This window comes from Mastacembelus armatus, chromosome 3, assembly GCF_900324485.2.
Source record: "Mastacembelus armatus chromosome 3, fMasArm1.2, whole genome shotgun sequence".
NCBI classification, from domain to species: domain Eukaryota; kingdom Metazoa; phylum Chordata; class Actinopteri; order Synbranchiformes; family Mastacembelidae; genus Mastacembelus; species Mastacembelus armatus.
Window position 1 is genome coordinate 121561 of NC_046635.1, and position 23575 is coordinate 145135.

The 23575-nt window shown below is 38.1% G+C and overlaps 3 protein-coding genes across 3 annotated transcripts; 2 read left to right on the forward strand and 1 right to left on the reverse strand.

Annotated features, from left to right (window-relative positions):
• LOC113137922 (interleukin-17C-like) lies at window positions 1-3082 on the reverse strand. Its single transcript, XM_026319920.1, has 3 exons — window positions 2976-3082; window positions 2662-2891; window positions 1-1214 (listed from the first exon to the last, which is right to left on the reverse strand). Exons 1-3 carry the CDS (start codon window positions 2997-2999, stop codon window positions 977-979), a joined length of 492 nt encoding a protein of 163 aa, XP_026175705.1. The 5' UTR covers window positions 3000-3082; the 3' UTR covers window positions 1-976.
• nqo1 (NAD(P)H dehydrogenase, quinone 1) lies at window positions 2749-19040 on the forward strand. Its single transcript, XM_026319922.1, has 8 exons — window positions 2749-2885; window positions 4210-4311; window positions 15076-15218; window positions 15826-15993; window positions 16429-16559; window positions 17136-17249; window positions 17929-18030; window positions 18410-19040. Exons 3-8 carry the CDS (start codon window positions 15215-15217, stop codon window positions 18725-18727), a joined length of 837 nt encoding a protein of 278 aa, XP_026175707.1. The 5' UTR covers window positions 2749-2885; window positions 4210-4311; window positions 15076-15214; the 3' UTR covers window positions 18728-19040.
• A 471-nt stretch (window positions 19041-19511) lies between these two features.
• LOC113137923 (gamma-aminobutyric acid receptor-associated protein-like 2) lies at window positions 19512-23575 on the forward strand. Its single transcript, XM_026319921.1, has 4 exons — window positions 19512-19750; window positions 21740-21795; window positions 21903-22075; window positions 23016-23575. Exons 1-4 carry the CDS (start codon window positions 19717-19719, stop codon window positions 23104-23106), a joined length of 354 nt encoding a protein of 117 aa, XP_026175706.1. The 5' UTR covers window positions 19512-19716; the 3' UTR covers window positions 23107-23575.

Consider the following 23575-nt stretch of genomic DNA (forward strand, 5'->3'; position numbering starts at 1 on the left):
CTAAAGTTCTTGATTTTACTTTAAGCTGCAGGTGAGAAGCATAGTACAAAAGACAACAGGACAAATAAGTAAAAGAAACACTTTTACTTTTGGTAAATATATATAAAAAGTGCATTGTTGCAACTGAAAAAGAACATGGGTCCACTAAAAAAAATTTTCAGGTGAGATGTGAAAATGATTAGGCTCATTTGTGCTTTGACAAGTTACATAACAATAAAAAAATATCTTAAAACTGTGGAACAACTGGTCGGTGAAGGGCTATGTAATCTAAATCTGAAAGGCACTTAATAATTAATAAGCTTATGTATTCAAGCCTCAAGATTAGAGGTTAAAAATAGTATCAACAGTTCATCATAAAATGGTCTGTAGTGTAAAATATTTTAATAAAAAAATGTAAATGAAACATTTAAACAATAAATCTAAACTAGAAGTGACATCATGGTCTTTATCCACCAGTGGGAAATATTTATATCTTGCAGAATGAATTCACTGGTCTTTTTACATTAATCAGCTCTATCCTACCTTTGATCACAATAACAAAGTAAATAAATAAAATATAAAAATAAAATTTTCAATAAGCATGCTAAAAAAACACCCATTAAATAATGAAACTCTAGGGATCTTCACAGCTATCCGAATGAAGCTTATTTCACATTAAAGACACAGTACATAAACTCCAATGCTCAGTGAGACATGTTTTGAAAGGTATTTCATTAAACTGTCATTTAAAGTTTAACAATATAATCTAAATTTCACAGCAATCAGCCTGACAGTTTTTGGGACACTGCTATGACACTAGCACGACGGTCAGCCCCATCTAGACAAATATCTAATGAGGTTTCTTAAGTCTGGAGCAGAACTCAAAAGTTGTATTTTAAAAATAATTAAAATCTAAACTAGAAGGTGAAATATAAATAAAAATAAGAAGTATAAATCAAAATCAGTGCTGATTTGAGCAAATGAGTCGTATCTCAGATCATTTAGTCATATTAGGCACGGCACACGTGCATGCCACTGGGACAATTTTCTTTTCCTTTTTTACCAGATATTTGTTTGGGTCATCAGGGCACAGAGTCTTTGTCAGGATCATCAGATGAGCAAATATAGGCACAGAGTTGTATGATAGGTTTTCCCGCTGGTTGATGATGCAGCCCTGACAAAGGCACTTTGCAAAGGAGATTTCACGAGGGAACCTGTTGTCATCTTGGTCTAGGCTAAAGAAGAGAATCAGACAGAATGCACACAGCTATAAATACAGCAGCTCTGAATAAATCACAATGGTTCTGTCACCTCTCATGGGAATAGCTAGAGTGTAAAATGAGCTGAATGGACTGTATTTGTGTTAATACTGGACTTCATCTATCTCTACACTGGTGGTGCATTTGTAGATATTTTGTTTGGCACATCTGTAATTCCTTTCACCAAATGAAAGATAATGTGGGGACATGTCTTCCTTAAAATTACAAGCCAGAGTCTGACCTGAATGTTTTTTCTTCAAACAGTATTGCATGAAATGACCTCCTCAGCTAACCATTTCCTGGAGAAAACCCTGTCCTTCCTGGTTAAACTTCAGTGTAAAAGAAGTTGGAGAAAATCTAAGAAGTACACTTTCTGTCCAAAAACTCCTCCAAAGTTCAGCACAAACCAAGAGAAACCGAATGAGACAAATAAAAAATAATAGTAAAAGAATGTAAGTTTGGAAGATACAGATTTTAATATTTGACAGAAACAGACTGCTGCTCTTTAGGCTCCTCCTTGGAACTGATCACTTCATAGTCACTGTAGACTGGAGGAGCCAGTGTTCAAATTATGTTGATGTCAGAGGCCTTGCCTCCCTAAAAAAATTCCCAGTTCCATCTGGAGGTGTGGGTCTCAAAAACTGTTAAACTGCCTTTAAAAGGAAAAATGAAAGATACATGTGTTTTATGTACATGTATCATGACTAAGAGGACTGTTTGTTTATCATGGGCTTCTCTCATGTGCTGTTTTGTGTGTCTACACAAAATTATCGTGTGTGAAAAACAGCTTTGTTGGTAATAGGTTGTTTTGTACTTTTGTTTAAGCAACATTTTAAGCAGCAATTATACTTTTAGTTAGACAGATAAAAACTTTATTGATCTCTTGGGAAGGATCTCTCAGGGAAATTAGTTTCACTACTGTAGGCTGTTGTTTTCAACTGTAATTTCCAATTATACACTATTTTAATGGATCTGTTAACCATAAATATATATTCAAGGTTATGCATTATCTAGCTTATGACCCTATGCACAATTTTATTATTATGTCAACAAATGTCAAGACTAGAGTATTGATCTTAAATTACAATAGAGGATATTTTGTGGACTGAAATTTTTATCTTTCTTATAAATTCGACAGTTCAGATTAGACTACATCTGAGCATTAATTCATCAGTAGCCCATCAATTGACAAACATTAGCCTATCAACTCGTTATTGATTATTAATTTTTCACCTATCATCTATCCTATATCAACCCAACCATTCGAAACATTTTTAAACTGCATTCATATCCATTCATCACTGTTTCAGCTCATAAACAAACATCTCGGTGTTTTCTAAACAGATTTGACAATTAAAAACAAAGTGACGCGAATACGGAGCACCTTTGTCCCTCCGCGGGCTCCGTAGTGGTCTGCCCTTACCGGTATGTCCACGGGGACAGCGCGCGCTCACTCAGGTCTCCCAGCATCGTCTCGGCCGTCTGCGCGCACGTGCGCGAGGCGGGCAGCGGGTTTCCGGAGAGACCCAGTCGGTCCCAGTAATTCCTCTGAAATCGGGAGGCTCGACTGTTCAGCTCGTCCACGCTGACGCACCTGTGCGCGTTCGCAGCAGCAGCGGGGTCGCGGAGCAGCAGCAGCGACAAGAGGTAGATCTGCAGGCGTCAAAATAAAACATGTTAGGAAACACAAGGCTGCTCGGTAAATGACATGAATCTCTGGTTCACGTCCAGTCTTACCATTTGCAGATTAGCCCACGTCATCTTGAACCCGGACTGGTTTGGCTGTGGCCGGTCCGTCCATTGGACCCAGTATATATATGTATGTGTGAAGACGGTTCGGCCGGTTTTTGAGGGGAAACCCTGAAACCCGGATTATTGAATCTGGCAGAAGGACGCGTGGCTCCGCCTTTTGCACTGGGCGGTGGTTTTCCTCAGGGTTTCATCCTGATTTTTGAAATCTCATGTTGCCTACTTCGAGTAAAAACACTTTCTGGTTATTGCCTGAAATTATATCAAACGCCATTAAATGTATCTCAATATCCACCTGTTGTAGAAACTATATACACACAAAGCACAGACGCAACATCTCAACTCAGTAGGTCTCAGTTTGAAGCAGGGGGGATAAATTCATACAAGAATAAATCGCTAAAGATTAAATGAATAAATAGGCAACGATCAGGTGGATGAAAAGGTAACTTATTAAAACGTATTAAAGAACAATTCACGATATGCAGCTGGTTAAACCTATAGGTCTGTTGATATTTCATGCATAGACACAAAACCACAAATAAACACCAAATGACCAAAAAGAGTAAAAGATAAAATAAAACAACCTTTATGAGACACAACAGCTACAGACAGAAAAAACACACACACACACACGCATATATATATATATATACCACAAAGACAGACACACAAAGGTACAAAATGACTGCAAATGACACAAAGACCTTAACATGTAGAAACATACAAAAGACACGTGATCCAAACTGATTAAAATAAAGTTAAGAATAAAAATAAGATACAATGGAATAAAACAAACAAACAATCTTACAGTATAGTCAAGATACGTATCAATGACAACTTATGCAAATCCTCATAATACACTTTTCAGAAATGGGACATTATGTATAAGGAATACTTCTGGTCCTTTAATTATGTTTAAACTAATACTTTTTATTTTTACCCTTAGTACATTTTTCCTTTTGCTACTTGTACTTAGCCCATCAGCTGCAAATTCAGCATAAACACCAAACATCAGCATAAACAGTATAAATCCATCTGTGTCAAGTTGTGGTTTTGCTGACATGATAGTTCAAATCAAAATCTCTTGATGACACGTGCTTCTGTAATTTCCTGGCAGTTTGCTATCTATTATTAAAAAGAATCTCCCTGTTCACTCCCCCTCTTTTGTAACATGCAGTAATACGCTTCACTATTTATAGCATATCTGTGTCTTTTATTGTAGGTCATCCATTAAAGTAAACACAACAGCCTGTGAGCGCTGACCCACGGCCATAGCTGGGATGATGAAACTGCATTAATCAGGCCTGAGATGAGGCAATGTCACGTGAGTCCCCTCCCTCTGTCAACCTGGATATAAATATTTTGCAGCCTGTATTTAGAAACTCATTGAAGACTCTCTCACATGCGGTTTGTGAGTCTTTTACTTCCTGGTGCTGTGTCTAATGAACTCAAATAAGGAAGCAGATACAAACATGAAACTTTTTAAACCTCCAATTCAATTACCCACTGAGTAATTTTACCTTTTACTTTAAGTGCCCTGTTTAGTATTTGCAAGCAGCATTTAATAAATGTTTATTAAACTCTTCTATTTAGTTGTAAAGCACGTTCATTAATGCATCTGTTAGCTGTTGGTACATAAAAAATCACAATATAACACTGTTGTGTTAATAGACATAGCTGTAACTGATGACAAATACTGCACATTAAAACATGTTCTTATAGCTGGTTATGTTTTACCATTACAAACTATTAAACATTGCTGGTTGTAGATAGTGTTACATTAAAGTTGTCAGATTTCTTTTAGTGGCTGCAAATCCGTTTATGATACTTTTCCTGCATATTTGATTTCTGAATGACACCATTTTTGCTTGTCCATCTACAGTTTGGTCAGAGATTTAATTTCCATGTTTATTATAACAACATTCAGTCATTCTGACCAGTGAAATTCGTGAGGTAAGTCAGGAAACAACTCCAAGCAACCACAGAAAAAAATATAGAAGAGCCCAAGATGAATAAGATTCTCTAGAGAAGAGAATTAAAAAACAAATAGAGTAAAAACACATGTACATGTGCATCTTTTTAGGGTAATGGGAGTACTGGTAAATAGAAACTACTGATGGGTGAGTCTGATAGCTGAGGGTAAGAATCTGTGGTCTGGTAGTCCATGTTTTTAGGTTGTTTAGTGCGGACTGGGACAGTGAATTAGTGGTTAGCACTGTGGCCTCACAGCAAGAAGGTTCCTGGTTTGAAACCGATCAGGGACCTTTCTCTGTGGAGTTTGCATGTTATCCCTGTGCTTGTGTTCTCAAGGTACTCCGGTTTAATCCCACAGACCAAAAAAAACCAAAAGTAAGTCAGGTTGATTGGTGACTCTGAAGTCTAATATTTAATTCAGCAGTACTGGTTTGGTTATTGATTAATAATGCAGAGAGAAACTGCTCAGGAAAGAACACTCTCAGGCCAAACTAATGCCAGCATGGAAACAGGCTCATATGCTGATATTTACAAGTACTGTTTACAATGGTTTTTATCTGTTTAGTGCGTTACCATGTTAACACTTACTAATTAGCATTAAACATGTTTGCAGATATTTGGCAAGAAATCAAATACTGGACAGCTTTATTTTTGGAAGGGGCTAGATGAAAGGTCATGGGGTCAGAAAATATTTTACTGTTCATCCTGGTGAGTGCAAATGCTTTTACAAAATTTCCTGGCTGTCCACCCAATACGTGTCATTACATAATCATTAAACGCAACAGATGTTATGTTTGTTATGGTTACAGGAAAAACAATGGGTTCACCAAGGTGAGTCAATTTTATCTAATGGAGGTCATAAACGCCATAGCAATCCAGTTAGGACGTCTGACCTTTTGAGTCTGGGCCAGTATGGTTAAGAGCCAAAGTAGGGATATCTGTAAGCATATCTGAAATTACTGGACTTGACTGGTGTACTGACAGACTCACAGGAAAGCTGACTTCCTGTTTTAAATATGGGCCTTTACATAAGGAAGCCAAGCAGGGAAATGTTGGGTATTAGTGGAGGTTTTTCAGTGACCTTACCATTTTAATACTATTTAATAGTTGTTGCATTTAAGAATTAGTCTGCATTTATTGGATCTCTGTAATTGTGAATTATAACAAATTTCTGTTTGGAAGAAAGGCCAAAGTAAAATGAATTGTAAATGCAGCAAAACATTTCTAAGAGAAAGGTTATAAGGAATTAATAGATCAGTAGAGACTAGAAAATGCGCTATATAAATAAACCTGTTTGTGTTGAGCTCAGCAATATGTAAGTTAGACATTACTGTAAAGATTTGATAATCAAATCTAGATGTAAACCATGGTGTTGTGGTATTTGTTTATGTATTTGCAGTCCTGTAGGCTGTTGTGCATATTTGACCACTTTCCAAACAGCCAAGCTCCCTTTTATTAACAGGTCTCTTAACCAACTATTCCCCCTCCAGTCCTCTTAGGTAAATGGAAAATTCTTTCCTCGCCCGCCCTTGTTTTTGTATTAACGCTCGTAGTGTCCGGGCATTTGCTATTGAAGCAGTGACCCTCTGAAATAAAATAATCCTTTATTTATTAAACGGGCCACTTCACTGCCTATTTTTAAATCTCTGTTAAAAACCTATTTATATTGAACTGCTTTTAACTAGTTATTTCTTGTGGTCTCTTACTTTTTTATTTTACTTTTAATCTATGTTATTACTTATGAGTTTGTACAGCACTTTGGCTAACACATGCTAATACATGTAGCTGTGTGCATACAGGTAACTATTTATCTGATACAAATCTGTAAGAAAAAATATCTTTTGGTCTAAACACAAGTCAAACCGGCTGTGGTTACTTCTGGATGTTTGGTATGTTACGTGGAAGTGGCAGAGTTTGGGGGAAATCCCACTCTTAAAGATGCCACCATATAATTCTAGCATGTAGCAAACAAAAATATTAATATATGGGGATTGTGTTTTCCAAAACAAAGGAGTGTATATGCATATATTGAATTAACCACATACTTTTTGATAAGAAAATGTAAGAGCCACCCATTCCACATTGATTAAATTATGTAAACCCCAGCATCTATCAAGAAATGCAAACACAATAAACAATAAACAGCACAATTACATGGATCTTGATCAGCTGCTCACATAGCTGACATACCTCAAGGTGCTCCTTGCGACTGACATGCAGTTTCACAGCAGTCTCCTCCCCCTCACTATATATGCTTGTTATCTCTACTTCTGCACACAGTGAGCTCATTCACAGAACTGGCTTTCACTCCATCACACTCTGTGACAAAGATGATGCAAGACCAAAGACTGAAAGAGACGTTCAATTCTGTTATAAATAATAATAAATTCTGGTAGTTTATTTATATTTATTTATAATGATTTATTGATACATTATAAAACTATATACATTATATTAATAAATGATATATTATAAATGATTTATAATGATTTAATCTATATTCCTTTTGGCATACAGATATATTTGGGCTAAATAATATTGCATCTTGCACTATCTTTTCATAAAGTTTGAGATTATCAAGAACATTAATATACATAAATAATGTCTATCATTGAATTAAATAGAAATGTTAATTACTGGTCCCTAGTTTTGGACTTTATGTTTATTAGTGTTGATTGTTTTCACCTGTGCTTGCTCTCCCCCTTCTGTGTCTGTCTGTGTCTCAGGTGATTGGCAGCACCTGGTCCTGATTAATCATCAGTTATTCTGTGTTCTGTTCTCTCTCTATGCCTGTTCCTGTGCGTGGCTTTCCTCCTCCTGTGTCTCCCGGTTCCCTGGTGTTGTGTGAGTCCAAACTCTCCTGGCTACTCCTTGTGTGAGGGAGCGCGCTTACCTGTTCCTCCGTGTTCTCTCTCTTTCCTTGTGCTCCTGGATTCTGGTCTCCAGCTCCCTAGTGTGTACATCCTTGTGTTTGGTGATCTTACCTAGTTTAATAAAGTACTCTGTTTGCATTTGGGGTTCGAGTTTGTTAATACACGCCACCCCGCCGTGAGTTAAAGGACTGGCACTGATGACAAAGAGCACTAAGCTATGTAACAGTGAGAGGTAAACAAGCAAAATATGAAAATTTCATAAGAAATAATCAGGAAAATTAATAATCAGCTGGTTACAAAATAAGCCCAATGAAAACTGGATTGATTTTTTTTTTAAATACAGAAATAATGCATGGTATGAAAACCAGCATGCATGGAAAGTGTTTAGTTTGATAATACAACTTAGTGATGGGATTTTAAAGTACATGCGCTTTACTTATGAATTTCCATTTTATGTTTCAGCTTCCCTTCTTTTAAAAAGGAAATATTGCACTTTTGATTCCAACAAATACGACGTTACAGTTACTTTTCAGATTGTCGAGATTTTATATCAAAAACATACAAATCAAAGCTGTGACATTTTTAGAGATTCCATTGCACTTGGCCACAGCAGATTTCTGCTCTCTTGTCCAAAGCAACAGTAGCTGAGGCTCATGGTTGCTGTAGTATTTTATGCCTTCTACCAAACCAAGCTTGTGCTGTCTCTGGAAAAAGCAACAAAAAATTGTAAGAAATATTTTGTGAAGCAGTGGTTTTTCAGTGGTTCAATTTTAGTTTTTTGCAGCATTGTTAGAGATACATAGTAACCATTCAGATCACAAGGGGCTATGGTTTTCTAAACATTTCACTTTAAGTGGTCTGATTTTTGTGACTCACACAGGCCCCTTGTTGCTGAGGTGTGGGCTTCAGAAAAGTCACAGCTGGAGTCCCCCAGATGCTGAGCTGCCTCAATGAGTGTGTTTTTAATGAAAGGAGGAACCGATTGTTACATGACTCACACTTGGTGACGGGGAGAGAAAATCTGCCAGACAGGAAATAGGAACAAATCTTACAATTTGTTGCTCTTCTTGTGTGAGAACTATGATATTTTCTACGTGAAGAAATATACACGGGAAAACCAGTTTCCGCATGTGACTCATAAAACCATGGAAGCACTGGCAAAACATGATTTTTAGCTCCTTATAACTTTACTGCATAAACTTTTAGGTATTTTTCTTAACCCATAGTGTTAAATGATAGTAAAATACAGGACAAGGGTGAAGGCTGCATTATGAACACAACATATTATTAAAATATCAGATACAGAAAATTAAGTATGATAGATACAGTAAAAGTAAAAATGTGTGTCATGTCTGTTCAGATTTTTTTAAAGGTGACGACCACTGTACCCTCCTTTGCTCTTAAGGTACATACACAGTTTCACCACTAGATGGCTAAATCTTTCACGTTTTGACATTAACTCTTTAAATACTGTACTACTACGCTACACAATAAATATAGGCAATTGTTTTGAATATTTACCTGCAAAAACTGGCAAACAGAAACATTTTAAACAGCAAACTGACATAGCATTATATTGCTAACTTGTTAGCTTGTTCAAGGTTCAAGTAAACTTTATTATCACCATGGGGGGTTATTTGGTTCATAGCCAGCAGTAATAAGTAACATATAAAAACACAACACAAACAATGAAACAACACCTTTTTACAGTTTTAAGTTGTCATTGTGTCTGGCCAACTTACAAATTTAAGTCCAAAACTGACTCTATAAGTTCTGTTTTTGGTCTCTATAAACTCCAGAGGGAGCTTTCTTTCTCTTTAGATGCTAAATGCTACACAATGCTCACCAGCCAGTATCTAACTTTGCTTTTGGAGCTGTGGATTTATCAGAACTTGTTTCATAAAAACAGCTCCCTGCTGCTATTGGAAACGAGGATGAGATGAGTATAGCTGCACTTCCCTTCTGCTGCTGAGTCACTTTGGCACGCTGTTTTCCCACTCTGTTGCCCTGTTGTCTCACATTCAACTCTTACCCTTTAACCTTTTTGAGTATGTATTTCGGTGATGTTATTAGAAACATATATTTACAATGGGAAAAGCAGATCCATTTTCTTATGTGAACATGACTTCCTCTCTGACATGAAAAATTATGCTGGCTTTTAGATAAGTAAGCAAGTGTGAGTCATACATTTCACTTCCAGTAATGCAATTAAAAGAGATAAGATTTTATTATTATTTTCCTTGATTAAATACAAGATATAACTACTAAAGCATCAGATACAATGTCTTTTGTATTTATTTGGCACAGAGCATGTAACTATGGTGCAAAGTGAGTCCAGGAAATCATGTAATGTGTGCAGCACTACAGCTAAGGCAAAATTTAGGGAATACTCTGCAGAAAACCTGGCAAAAGAAGGTTTCATCTACTAGTTAATGGAAATGTTATCTCACTAATTGTTTTGTTTTTGAATTAGTTTTTCCAACAAATATGAAATGCAAATGGACTTGTTTCTGTAGTGATTTTTCACCCTCAACCCAGCAGCTGTTTGGCATGAGCTGTGTGCTTCTCCTGCAATTTGAACCCTGTGCAGAGTGAAGTCATTTTTAAAAACTCCATGTAGGCCTTCTCTGTGAAGAGATCCACGTTATTGTACTTTCATTCTTTTCCTCTCAGATCCAGTGTGAAATTTGGGTGTAGAGTAAATATAAAATATGATGAAGCAGTTTCCCATTTGCAGTGTGATTCTCAGGAAATCCACAGAGGCTGTAAAAGCCAGTGAGGTCTTAGTGTTGATCCCAAGCCCAAGTAAATGAGAGCTGTGTCATCCAGCGATAAAATCAAATCAATCATGGATTCATCTGTTTTGGCAACAGGAGCAGCTAAAGGAAATAAACACTCATCTGTTTCGTATACAGTGGGTACGGAAAGTATTCAGACCCCTTTAAATTTTTCACTCTTTGTGTCATTGCAGCCATTTGCCAAAATCAAAAAAGTTCATTTTATTTCTCATTAATGTACACTCAGCACCCCATCTTGACAGAAAAAAACAGAAATGTAGAAATTTTTGCAAATTTATTAAAAAAGAAAAACTGAAATATCACATGGTCATAAGTATTCAGACCCTGTGCTCAGTATTGAGTAGAAGCACCCTTTTGAGCTAGTACAGCCATGAGTCTTCTTGGGAATGATGCAACAAGTTTTTCACACCTGGATTTGGGGATCCTCTGCCATTCTTCCTTGCAGATCCTCTCCAGTTCTGTCAGGTTGGATGGTGAACGTTGGTGGACAGCCATTTTTAGGTCTCTCCAGAGATGCTCAATTGGGTTTAGGTCAGGGCTCTAGCTGGGCCAGTCAAGAACGGTCACAGAGTTATTCCGAAGCCACTCCTTTGTTATTTTAGCTGTGTGCTTAGGGTCATTGTCCTGTTGAAAGGTGAACCTTCGGCCCAGTCTGAGGTCCTGAGCACTCTGGAAGAGGTTTTCTTCCAGGATATCTCTGTACTTGGCCGCATTCATCTTTCCTTCAATTGCAACCAGTCGTCCTGTCCCTGCAGCTGAAAAACACCCCCACAACATGATGCTCCCACCACCATGTTTCACTGTAGGGATTGTATTGGGCAGGTGATGAGCAGGGCATACCGCTTAGAATTAATGCCAAAAAGTTCACTCTTGGTCTCATCAGACCAGAGAATCTTATTTCTCATAGTCTGGGAGTCCTTCATGTGTTTTTTGGCAAACTCTATGCAGGCTTTCATGTGTCTTGCACTGAGGAGAGGCTTCCGTCGGGCCACTCTGCCATAAAGCCCCGACTGGTGGAGGGCTGCAGTGATAGTTGACTTTGTGGAACTTTCTCCCATCTCCCTACTGCATCTCTGGAGCTCAGCCACAGTGATCTTTGGGTTCTTCTTTACCTCTCTCACCAAGGCTCTTCTCCCACGATTGCTCAGTTTGGCTGGACGGCCAGGTCTAGGAAGAGTTCTGGTCGTCCCAAACTTTTTCCATTTGAGGATTATGGAGGCCACTGTGCTCTTAGGAACCTTGAGTGCTGCAGAAATTCTTTTGTAACCTTGGCCAGATCTGTGCCTTGCCACAATTCTGTCTCTGAGCTCCTTGGGCAGTTCCTTCGACCTCATGATTCTCATTTGCTCTGACATGCACTGTGAGCTGTAAGGTCTTATATAGACAGGTGTGTGCCTTTCCTAATCAAGTCCAATCAGTTTAATTAAACACAGCTGGACTCCAATGAAGGAGCAGAACCATCTCAAAGAGGATCAGAAGAAATGGACAGCATGTGAGTTAAATATGAGTGTCACTGCAAAGGGTCTGAATACTTATGACCATGTGATATTTCAGTTTTTCTTTTTTAATAAATTTGCAAAAATGTCTACATTTCAGTTTTTTTCTGTCAAGATGGGGTGCTGAGTGTACATTAATGAGAAATAAAATGAACTTTTTTGATTTTGGCAAAGGGCTGCAATGACACGAGTGAAAAATTTAAAGGGGTCTGAATACTTTCCGTACCCACTGTATTTCTAGGAGGGGATTTATTCACAATATGTGACATAAACTGGACTGGACTAATAACACAGATACCCTGTACAAGAAGGGCCAGAGTCGACTCCACCTTCTGAGGAGACTGAGGTCCTGTGGAGTGTGCAGGCCTCTCTTAAGGACATTTTATGATTCTGTGGTAACCTCTGCTATCCACTACGCCGTGGTCTGCTGGGGAGCAGGCAGCGCAGACCGGGACAGAAAAAGACTTAATAAGCTGGTCAGGAGGGCCGGTTCTGTTCTGGGCTGTCCACTGGACTCTGTGGAAGAGGAGGGTGAGAGGAGGATGGTGGCCAAGCTGACATCTATCATGGACAATACCTCTCATCCACTGCATCAGACAGTGGAGGCGCTGAGCAGCTCCTTCAGTGGAAGACTGTTACACCCTCCATGTAGGAAGGAGTGGTACCGCAGGTCTTTCATTCCCACCGCTGTTAGATTATACAACCAATCAATCTAACAACTCAGCTGTGCACATAGAGGTTTTCATGTTAACTTATCTTGTGTAGTTTATTTTATTTTAGACATATTATGTATAGCATTCTTATTTGTAAATTAGTAAAATGTTTAATCTCCGCACACATTTTGCACACTTTTTATTTTTCATTCTTTGCACCTTACTGTTGTCCTGTAGCTGTGGTAACAATTGAATTTCCCCACTGTGGGATCAATAAAGAATTATCTTATCTTATCTTATCTTATTACAGAATTAGTGCCACCAATTAGGTTAATACATGTCTATTGGTGAATTTGTTATATTTAATACTGTATGAATTCCAACTACAAAGAAAGTCGGTTATAGTTTTTTCTTTTCTTGCAGTTTAAACTGACATCTGACTAAAATTTGACTTCTGCTACTGTTTGACATTATTCATATATGATAGGGATCATTTTTGATCTAGGAAGTTTCTCCCCACTAAAACTTTGAGCTTAGTCATACAAGTTGGTGGGACAGACATTGGACAGGATGTGATGTGAGGACAGCTAATAAGCTATGATAAACTTTAATAATGTTCAGTTGGTACATTTGTGGTACAGAAAACATAAATCATTCTGCTGTGATTTGATAAAAGTGGAAACTAATCACATGAGATTTTTTTTCTTCTTTTTGATACTAAAGTGTTTGCATCACTTCAGCCATCAAGTTGTCATTTAGTGATGATTTCAATGAAATTAGTTACTTTTAGTTTATGGTGCAGCTGACCAGAAATCTGGGGCACAGGAGATGATTTTACAGTGACAAGTGACAGAGACTCTGAGAAACATGCTAACTGTGGCGACTATATAATCTTCACTAAATGCCAGTGGTGTTGGAAGAAAATAATAAGATCCAGTAACATGATAGGATCAGACTTTCTGCCGTGTACTTGGATAAATTTGTCTTAATCCATTCAGCGTGCTCTCAGGCTGCTTCATGTCTGGATTACCAGCTGGGCCTGCAGGGCAGATTGAAAAACAAAACTGTCACAGCCGAGGTGTGTGAACTGGAAACAGGTAGGCAGAGTGCGCACATTCAGTTGCATGGATTCTCTGAAAAACATGTTTTCTACAGGTAATTAGTCAAGTCCTGAGCACACCTTTTTTGTTTTTATGTAAGGGTCAAGAGTCTGCAGCAGTGCTAGCAGCTCTGTGGGGCTGTACGTAGGCCACTGAGCTAAAACATCAACTTGCTCTGTTAACATACTGCTGTTCTGCAGGTATAATGTTTAAAATGGTCCACATTTTAATTTAGCATCCTAACATTTGCAAGTTAGACCTGAACACAAACTGCAGCTGTGGTTGGCCTGATGATGACAACAGATAAGTTAAGAGATAACCAAATTTTATCATTTATGAGTGTCATGGACATCAGACAAATGTATTTGTTGCAGTCTCGATCTTCAGAATCAGGACAGTTTCTGAATAAAAATGACTGGCAGTGTCCTCGTGGCTGATTACACCGCTAAAACCTGTTACTGGCTCAGCTGTCAGGAACCATGTTCTCTTCTTTTTTGTCATTTGGTACCACTGGTGCATTAACTTTCTCATGGCAGTGCATTGTGAATACACCATTAACATGGCAGTAGGGTGTATAACTTTTTTAGGATTTGAATAAGTATGTCTAATTTTTAAAAAAAAACTTGCATTAGACTAATCTAAGAGTAAAATTAAAGCTGACCCAACATCATGGACAGTCTAAAATGTAAAATTAGCCCCTGGTCCTAAACATATATGAACTACAGAAGCAGACATAGTATGTCTAATGTGTTGCCTTCTTTTCCTTTCAAAGTATCATGATAATAATGTATGAGAAAGATTAAAGCCTCTTAAAACTGTGAGAAGTTGCTTTACCAGTTTTTGTCACACAAGCTCAAAACGTATAAAAGCTTGTCTATGGAGACACTGGTGACAGGTAACATTAAACAGAGGGACTTGGCTGACCAATTCAGGCTTTACTAAAATGACGCCTTCCTCCTTGTTCTTTCTAACGAAGGAAAATTAAGTCAGGTTAAAGAGTTTATAAAGCCACATGACCCTGTAGGATAATCCCTTAAAAGTGACCCAAACATTCTTTTCCAGGCTAAATGAAACCAATCTTATTCTCCTGCACCAGTGAATCCACATCCTGACCGACACACACACACACACACACACACACACACACTCCTTTTCGAAACAATGATCTGGACTGGTCATCAATTTTTTCCCCAGTGCATAGCTGTGACTTTGAGGCACACTTGCTCCATCTGATGTCTGACCTAACCACGTTTCCCACGCGAACAAAGCCACAGACTCTATAAGAGTCTCCAGGAACCAGGTCTACAACAAACAGACCCAGCAAACACGCAGTATGGGTGAGTCTCCATCAATTTACTGCTTTCACATCTTATACATCTGTCTGTAAGATTGCAAATTGCTCTATCTAATGCTGGTAAACAAACAGGGGTAGGACATCATAGCTAAAAATGGACAGCTGTATATATGGATATATGTCCAGAAGTGTAAACACAAATAGTGGCATTATGACACTATCATCCAGAGTAAATGAGGGAGAGAGACAGAGACAGAGACTTTATGATGTAAAACAAACCTGCTGCATTACAGGAGCTGTTTTAAAGCAAAAGAAACAGAAACACTGTTATTCAGAGTTAACACTTGGTTTTAGGGTTGAAGTTAGAATTAGGTTTAGTTTAGGCATTTAGCTGTGATGGTTAAGGTTAGTCTAATGTGCTAGGCAATCCATTATTGATTAGATGCTGGGCCCCACCTTGTAAATCATTGCAATTTTATGGTGGTGAGTGTAAGGTTAATGAAGGGTTATGGTTAGGTGAAGGTTAGAGTAAGGTTAGGGTTATGCAGGTATAGGTTATGTTTGATGTTGGGGCAGGTCTCCAGGAAATGAATGTAAGTCAAAGTAAAGTCCCCACGAGGAATGAAAACTCAGTTGCATGTGTGTGACAGCTCAAAGGACGGCTCTGATTGTATACGGCCACCAAAGCTCGGGCTCGTTCAACGCGGCCGTTCTTGATGTTGCGGTTCAGGAGCTGACAGAGCAGGGATACAGGGTCATCGTGTCCGATTTGTATGCCATGAACTTCAGAGCCAGTGCAACACGGGACGACATCATTGGTGATTCCCTATCTCTTTTCAATTACTCAATAATTTACAATATGTTCCACTTGCAGGAATTGAGAACACAACATTGTGGAGTTTTAAAGTTTTCAAGGGAACATTGATCTGGATGCATGAATTAAATGATATGCCTGGAGTTATTCTAAATTTATGTTTATCTTATTGTCATCTAATCCCATGAAAAGACCAAAATCTACAATGTGTTGTGCAGCTCACTTGTTTGTACTGAAGACAAATACCATTAAATAAATAAACACTTAGTTTCAGTACTTAAAAAGGCTAAACAATTTCCTAAAATTGTTTGATGTGCAATTTTTAATAAACATTCTTCAAACAGGAGGACAAAGTGCACTTGTAGGGAACTATTTTCACTGGCGGATTAATCCACATTTAGTAAATTGTTTACATTCTAACAGAGTTTATTGTGTCTAGGTGACCTGAAAAACTCAGAGCTTTTCCAGTATGGAGAGGAAACCATGCACGCCTGGATGCAGGGCCGCCTCAGTGATGACATCGTAGCCGAGCAGCGCAAAGTAGAGGAGGCCGAGCTCGTTATATTTCAGGTCAGAGGTTACGTCTTTCTGTTTGTTGTTTATATTGACTCAAAATACCACATGAGAAAACAGCATTATAGCTTCAGCTGACCTGACTTTCAACGACCATATCTGTGTCTTAGTTTAAATTTTTAAAAATATGAAGAGACAGTGTAAAACCATTGTTTGATTACACTTCAACATTTACATCATTTAAACAGAACAAAGTTTCCATATTTTCTAATATAAACCAAATAAAACTGGATTCCACTATGGGGAAATTGTGGTAGCCTGTTTCATGTTTACCCAACAATGTTAGAGGTTATTTATTGTTGAAGGCTCCAGACCTTTTTATAAAGGAATAGTGGACTTTTTAATTGTTTGGTGTGCAATATGTTTACCCTGATCTACTTTACATTGTGCAGTGAAGCTTGGAAATTGTTCAGCCTTATTTGATGTGTTTAATATCTAACTGGATTTTGTCTGGTCAATACTTAATAACAGGACTAGAAGTGCTGCGATCTTAAATTATCTGACAAAATACAGTAAAACTACCAGTAAATGAATGTATGTGTTAATAATAAATGGTTCTTTGTCTTTCTGCAGTTTCCTATGTATTGGTTTAGTGTGCCTGCCATCATGAAGGGCTGGATAGACCGAGTCCTGACACAGGGATTTGCTTTCTCCCTGGAAAAGATATATGATAATGGTGTTTTCAAGGTCTGTATCATCTGTACAACTCTTTAACAAACCAAGAGAAAACAAAATTCTCACACTTTGTCCCCAACTTTTTTTATGCCTCCATGCAGATGATAGCTGTGGCCAGAGGCATTATGCTTGTGGGTGGTGCATTTCATTATGAATGTAATATCTCATGAATGCCTTAAGAGAATTTCCTCAAATTTAGCTGAAGTGTCCACTTGGACTTAAGGATGAACTGATTAGATTTTGGTGGTCAAAGGTCACTGTGACATTATGTTTGTCCCATTGGGGTGAACAGGATATGTCAGAGATGCTTTAAGGGAATCTCATCAACTTTGGGGGTCTCATAATCAGTAGTGGTGGGACAGTCTAACATGCAAGTAAAGGGTAGCTTGGCTGGTTGGTCAAGGCATACCGGACAAATTAAGTTGATTATAAGAGCTAAGTAACCCTATATTATATTACTTTTAATGTGAATAAAGAAAACCTGTGATGATTCTCTGTTTTAAAAAGGGGGAATGTGAAATTGCTACCTTCAGTGCACTACAGTAATTATAATCATTAAAGATCATTTACATTATTGTGAAATTCTCCATAATGATTACTTTTAGTACTTTAACTATATTGTGATGCAAATATTCAACTATTTTGCTATTTTTTCTGTGTTTTGCATTTTACTGTAATTTTTTTCTGAAAGGATAAGAAGGCAATGTTATCCTTCACTACTGGGGCAATAGAAACTATGTTCCGGTCTGATGGTATCAATGGTGACATCAATGTCACGCTGTGGCCGTTACAGGTGAGAAACAAAGACAAAACTCTGCCATGTGTCCCCAGAATAAGACTCAAGGCCAATATTCATCAGATTGCTTAAAATTTAAATTTTTGATGTTAGTGAATGATGAAACTAAAAATCCCCTATTTGACATGTGCTCTCAAACCTAAGGATTAAAAATATTATTGAACCTATTTTGACTTTAAATACTCTTAAATATCAGAATAGTTAGTTTGAAATTCTGTTATTCAGGTCTTGTGACAGGCTGGTTCCAGATGCCGTATAATTTCAACAGGCCGGTCTTGATTCTGTCTGACCTTTGCCTAATGTCAGACCTAACTCTCATTCAAGTTTCCTGCTGGTGGACAACATTTAACCTGCCTCTCTTTTTTATTTCTTCCAGAATGGCACCCTGCACTTCTGTGGATTTGAGGTTCTTGCTCCTCAGATATTCTGGAGTCCTGCTCACTGTCCTCCCACAGTGCGAACCACAATGCTAGAAGGTTGGCGAATTCGACTGAAAGGATTGTTGGAAGAAAAACCTTTGACTTTTGCCCCCTGCGAGCTGTTTGACTGCAGCTTTCAGGGTGGCTTCATGCTCTGGCCCAAAGTGAGGGAGGAGCGAGAGTTGCAGCCCTATGGCATCACCACAGGGCATCATCTTGGGAAGTCAGTGCCACCTGACAATCAAACCAAAGCTCAGCCCACAAATGAAAAATAAATCAGACTGTATAAACTAGGATTTTGAATGCAGAAAATTGCTATTATTTTTAGTGGGCCAGGAATAGTATTTTCACTGTGTAGTATGGCTACTTTTAGATCTGAATACTTTCCAAACACTGCAAAATCTATTTGCCATTTGCTTTCTATTCTTACACCTATTTCATGTCTGTCCATCCTGAAATATTCCTTTATTTTCCTGTGAGCTTTTTGTATTCCAGACAAATTGTAAACACTTTTAAGGCATTTTTTAAATATAATTTGAGATTGGCAGTTATACAAATAAATTGATTACAGTAGTGACCATTGTCTAAAAATCTATCCTTGGCTATAGGCTTTTGGAATCTATAGTTTTATAGTTTATTGTTTAGCAGTCAGGCCATATGTTAAAGATAGCTGGTGAGCACAGAGCACAATTAAATTTGTGAAATGTTTCCTCAAATGTTAAAATGCAGTGGGTAAACGTCTTGTCTTTGTTATGGTGTTGTCTATTTGGCACTCCAGGGCCTCCATAATGAGGTTCTGTTTATGTTCTTAGCAGAGTAACACAATGTAAAACCAAAATAACTAACGGGGCAATTATATGACAAGGTTGCCAGTCTCAATCCTTAAATCTACTCTGGATGATGCAGTATATCAACAAAACGTTAGTTAAGCTTACACCTTTATATTAATGTATTAAACTTGAATTGTATAACTCTAAAATGTTCGACTCTCGCTCTTTCCTCTGGCTCCTCACCCCTTTCTCTGTGGAGCGGAATGGTGCAGTCCTGGGGTGACGTCATCGCTGGGGCACTGGACTGATGGTGAAAGAAGAGGAGGCTGTTTGTTAGTTTGCTGGGGTGTTTGTCGTTGTTGTACCGTGTCTACATTAATTTAAAGGTTATCACTAGAACCAAACAAAAGAGAAAGTCAGTTTTACACCAGCTTTACATCAAGTCGTGTCTATAAATTGCTGCACCGAGCGAAAAAACCCCGGAAACGGCAAACATGAAATGGATGTTCAAAGAGGATCACTCCTTGGGTAAGGGAGGAGACTGATTGAAAAATGGACCCGCAGATTAATTATATGAAGGAAAATATCTTATCGTCTGGGATATCATTTGGGCTTTAATGTTTACACACGTCGGGCACACAGACCGGCCTTCTAACTAGCTGTAGGTCGGTAGCTGTAGTTAGCTAGCTGTACTTGGTTAGCTGTAGGCAACTAGCTCTAGTTAGTTAGCTGTAGCGACACACACTCGACAAATCCTCCTCTAAATGTTCGTGTCAGCTGAAAAACAAGCCAGTTCGCATGTGTGCACTTTAAAAACGACGTGATGACTTATTGTAGGCGAACATAGCCTCCTGCCAGCGGGCGGCGAGCTGTTTTCAGGCTGATGGTGGATATCGACACATTAAGCTGCAGCAGGTTGGAGCTGGCCGCTTTAGTGTTTCTGCAGCTGAATGTGTTTTTCTTTGCACTAGAGTTGTTTCATCGCGATAAATACGCACTTTTCATCCCATCAAGCCTAAATGCATTTGTCACTACTGTCAGTGGATTGACATTAGATTGGCATCGCATTGGGCTCTGGGAAATGAAGTTCTTGTTTTCCCCTTTTCTCAGTATGTCTACTAAGTGTTTACACTTAATGACAAAAATAATGACAAATGTCCCCACAGGTTATCAAGGGCCGATGTGTTTATAACGCTGTGAGACACAGAAAACAGACCATTATTTCCATTTGTGAAAATGAAACCAAATATTTTTAACTTACTCAGTTTATTAATATAGTATATAAATACGCTGTAGATAAACTTGCTGACGACAGTGTCAGTGCCCTTTAATTAGAAACTAGTGCACAGCCTTTGTTGTTCAGGTGAAGCACAACTATACAAATGAGGATATGGCAGGAGCATTTGGCCTCTCTCCACCACAGCTTATTGTTATTGTCAATGTTAGGACTTCATTACCCACAAACCCATGTGCTTCCTCTGAGAAAGAGGATGTTACCTCTGCAGACTGCTTCATACTAGAGATAACTGCAACCTGTATATACTGCATGGTAATTTTCACTGTCCTGTTAATCTGTTGAGTTGTCAAAAGATGACAATGACAATAGATTGTGAAAAACGCTCGTCACTATATTCTCAGAGCTGGGGATGATCAGCAAATTACTTTTGCAAGGTGTTTTTTGTCCCACAACAGTCTATGACCCAAATATAGTGAATTCATTGTTATAATAAACATTGAAAAGCAGGAAACCCTCACATTTGATAAGCTGGGAGTAATATATGTTCAGCTTTTTCCCACAGATGAAAAGCTTCTTAGTTACTTATTAAAATTGTTGGCAATATTTTCTGTCAACTAATCTCACATCCGAAAAGAACTGCTAGTCGTGGCAACAGCACTCTGTAATGTAGTTATTGTTTTAAGTGTTCAATAATGTAAAGTACTCATGCAATAACAATTCATATATCCTATAGAGGCACATTTTATATTGTTGTAGATATATTTTATTGTTATTGATTACCCATCTGCCAATGAGCCGTCCTCCACATATGAGCCCCGGCATGAGGAGCAACAGATTATAACAAGAATGGTAATAAAGACTTTTATTTAGCTGCTTACAGCTACATTATGTGTTTTTAAACATTTATTACAATTTATTACAGTTATTTCCTGTCTAGAAATTCTGAATGGAATCTAGGAGAGCTACGATAATTAAAATAGGCAGTGATTAACTCACTTTTGAGCAAGCAATTGCTGGAAAAATTTGCTGTGAAATATTTAGCTGCTAGTTTAAATGGCAGTGTATTGTATTAGCTGCCAGTGAGTTAATTAAACCAGTATCACAGGATCAATGTGGTAATGTTTTATTCATGATTAAATGTTGCACATTCACCTTTTTCAGTTACCAGATCTGTGGGTGGTGTTCAGCTCGTCTCAGTGCATCTTAACATGCAGTGCATTCTTATATGTAAAACCTTCACCTAATTACCACAAATGCTGTTATGTTTTTTTGTCCTACAGAACACCGATGCATAGAATCTGCCAAAATCCGCAACAAGTACCCTGACAGGGTCCCGGTGAGTGAAAGTCGTGTGATATCACAGGTGATTTAGGGGATCTGTGTTTACTATATGTTGCAGTTTGTTTATTATCATATGTGGGTTGCATGTGTATGGTTTGTCAGGTGATTGTGGAGAAGGTGTCTGGATCACAGATAGTGGACATTGACAAGAGGAAGTACCTGGTCCCCTCTGACATCACAGTGGCTCAGTTCATGTGGATCATCAGAAAACGCATCCAGCTGCCATCAGAGAAGGCCATCTTTCTGTTTGTGGACAAGACGGTGCCTCAGTCCAGGTCAGGGTCAGGAAACTGTTTTGCTTTCCCAGTGCTTGGGCAGTGGACCAACACTGGGCTTTGAAACAATTGCTAATAGGCCATGAGGAAATTATAATATTTGGCGAGGAAATCAAAATAATATGTAACTTTGCAATAATAACATAACCTGGGCACATTTTTGCACTTTCCACAACATACACTGAATATAATTATAATTTATTTATTATCGTTGTCAGACTTATATGAAGGCTTATTATTAATCAGATTCACTGATCAACAGCATATGCCAGTGTTTTTAGTGAAAAGATGCCAAAGACTCTCTGATTGTAGCCTGTTAAACATGAGGATGTGCTGATTGTCTCTGGCACATATTATTGTAAACTGAATGTTTTGAGGTTTTTGACTCTTTTTCAAATAAAGCAAGACATTTCAGGTCCTCATCATCTCATACACTAAACAATTATCAAGTCTTTTTGGCCAGAGCTGAGTTCTTTAACATTTGGTATCTGCCAAATCTGACCAGTCTAATTTTAACCATTTTGAAGTGACATTGTCGAATAAAAACAAGAAGCTACTGTCTGAAAAGAGCTTTTTGTTGTTGATGATCAGTGTTGTAATCTTTTGAATTCAAGATTTTACTTAAGTAAAACGTACTCTAAGTACTTTTTGTACAGAATGGCCCATTAATATACAGTATTTTATATTTATGCATGCATATGTACTTTAACCATGTAGCTTCTAAAGTGGTTCTTATTGTATCTACAGTGAAACTGTGGATCACCGATGTGTTTTTTAGGAAGAATTGAGCTCTGTGGTACCGAGTAATGAGATGTATCAGGCATAGATACACAAATCTTGTTAGTAGGAAACATTTATTGTTATTCTGACAGTAAGAAAAATGTGGAATATTCAGCAACTACCCTGGTGTCCAGCAGAAACGTGTTCCTTCATGTTTCAGCATCACGATGGGGCAGCTGTACGAGAAAGAGAAGGACGAGGACGGCTTTTTATACGTGGCTTACAGCGGCGAGAACACCTTTGGTTTTTAAATGAAGTAGGCATGACCATGACCTGCGGCGCTGCAAGGCAATGCTGAAACCCACCTACATGTAATCACAGCCCTCACCCGACCCCTGGAGACACAGAGGGAAGCACCAGAAAGATTCAGTGACATGAACGTAACAGAAAGATGAACTGACTGCTCCCCTGACTGGATGAACATAAATGAGTGCACCGGTGTGTTTGTTCTGGCCCATGTTTGACCAGTTCTTTATATTAATAGATTTGTGTTTAGTGTGTTACCTTTCAGTCACTATTTGTTTAATGTTGTAATTTGAGTGTTTTAGGGGGAACCTTGATTTTTATCTCACATTTTAGACAATCTGTGTGAATGAGTTTTGCTTTAAGTTACTATGCTTTCCTATTTGAAGACAATATTTAAAAAGAACTTATAATTTAATTATTTGAAGGTAAGGTAGCTGGATGACCTAACCAATAAAAAGATTAAAATTAAATGTG

Excerpts from the sequence above, each read along its gene's own strand:
- nqo1 (XM_026319922.1), top strand. Across the intron at positions 15,994-16,428 it reads AACACGGGACGACATCATTG|GTGACCTGAAAAACTCAGAG; the intron begins GTGATTCCCTAT and ends TATTGTGTCTAG. Across the intron at positions 18,031-18,409 it reads TCACGCTGTGGCCGTTACAG|AATGGCACCCTGCACTTCTG; the intron begins GTGAGAAACAAA and ends TATTTCTTCCAG.
- LOC113137923 (XM_026319921.1), top strand. The coding sequence starts at position 19,717 with ATGAAATGGATGTTCAAAGAGGATCACTCCTTGG. Across the intron at positions 19,751-21,739 it reads CAAAGAGGATCACTCCTTGG|AACACCGATGCATAGAATCT; the intron begins GTAAGGGAGGAG and ends TTTGTCCTACAG. Across the intron at positions 21,796-21,902 it reads AGTACCCTGACAGGGTCCCG|GTGATTGTGGAGAAGGTGTC; the intron begins GTGAGTGAAAGT and ends ATGGTTTGTCAG.
- LOC113137922 (XM_026319920.1), bottom strand. The coding sequence starts at position 2,999 with ATGACGTGGGCTAATCTGCAAATG. Across the intron at positions 2,892-2,975 it reads CGTGGGCTAATCTGCAAATG|ATCTACCTCTTGTCGCTGCT; the intron begins GTAAGACTGGAC and ends TGACGCCTGCAG. Across the intron at positions 1,215-2,661 it reads CTGTCCCCGTGGACATACCG|CCTAGACCAAGATGACAACA; the intron begins GTAAGGGCAGAC and ends TCTCTTCTTTAG.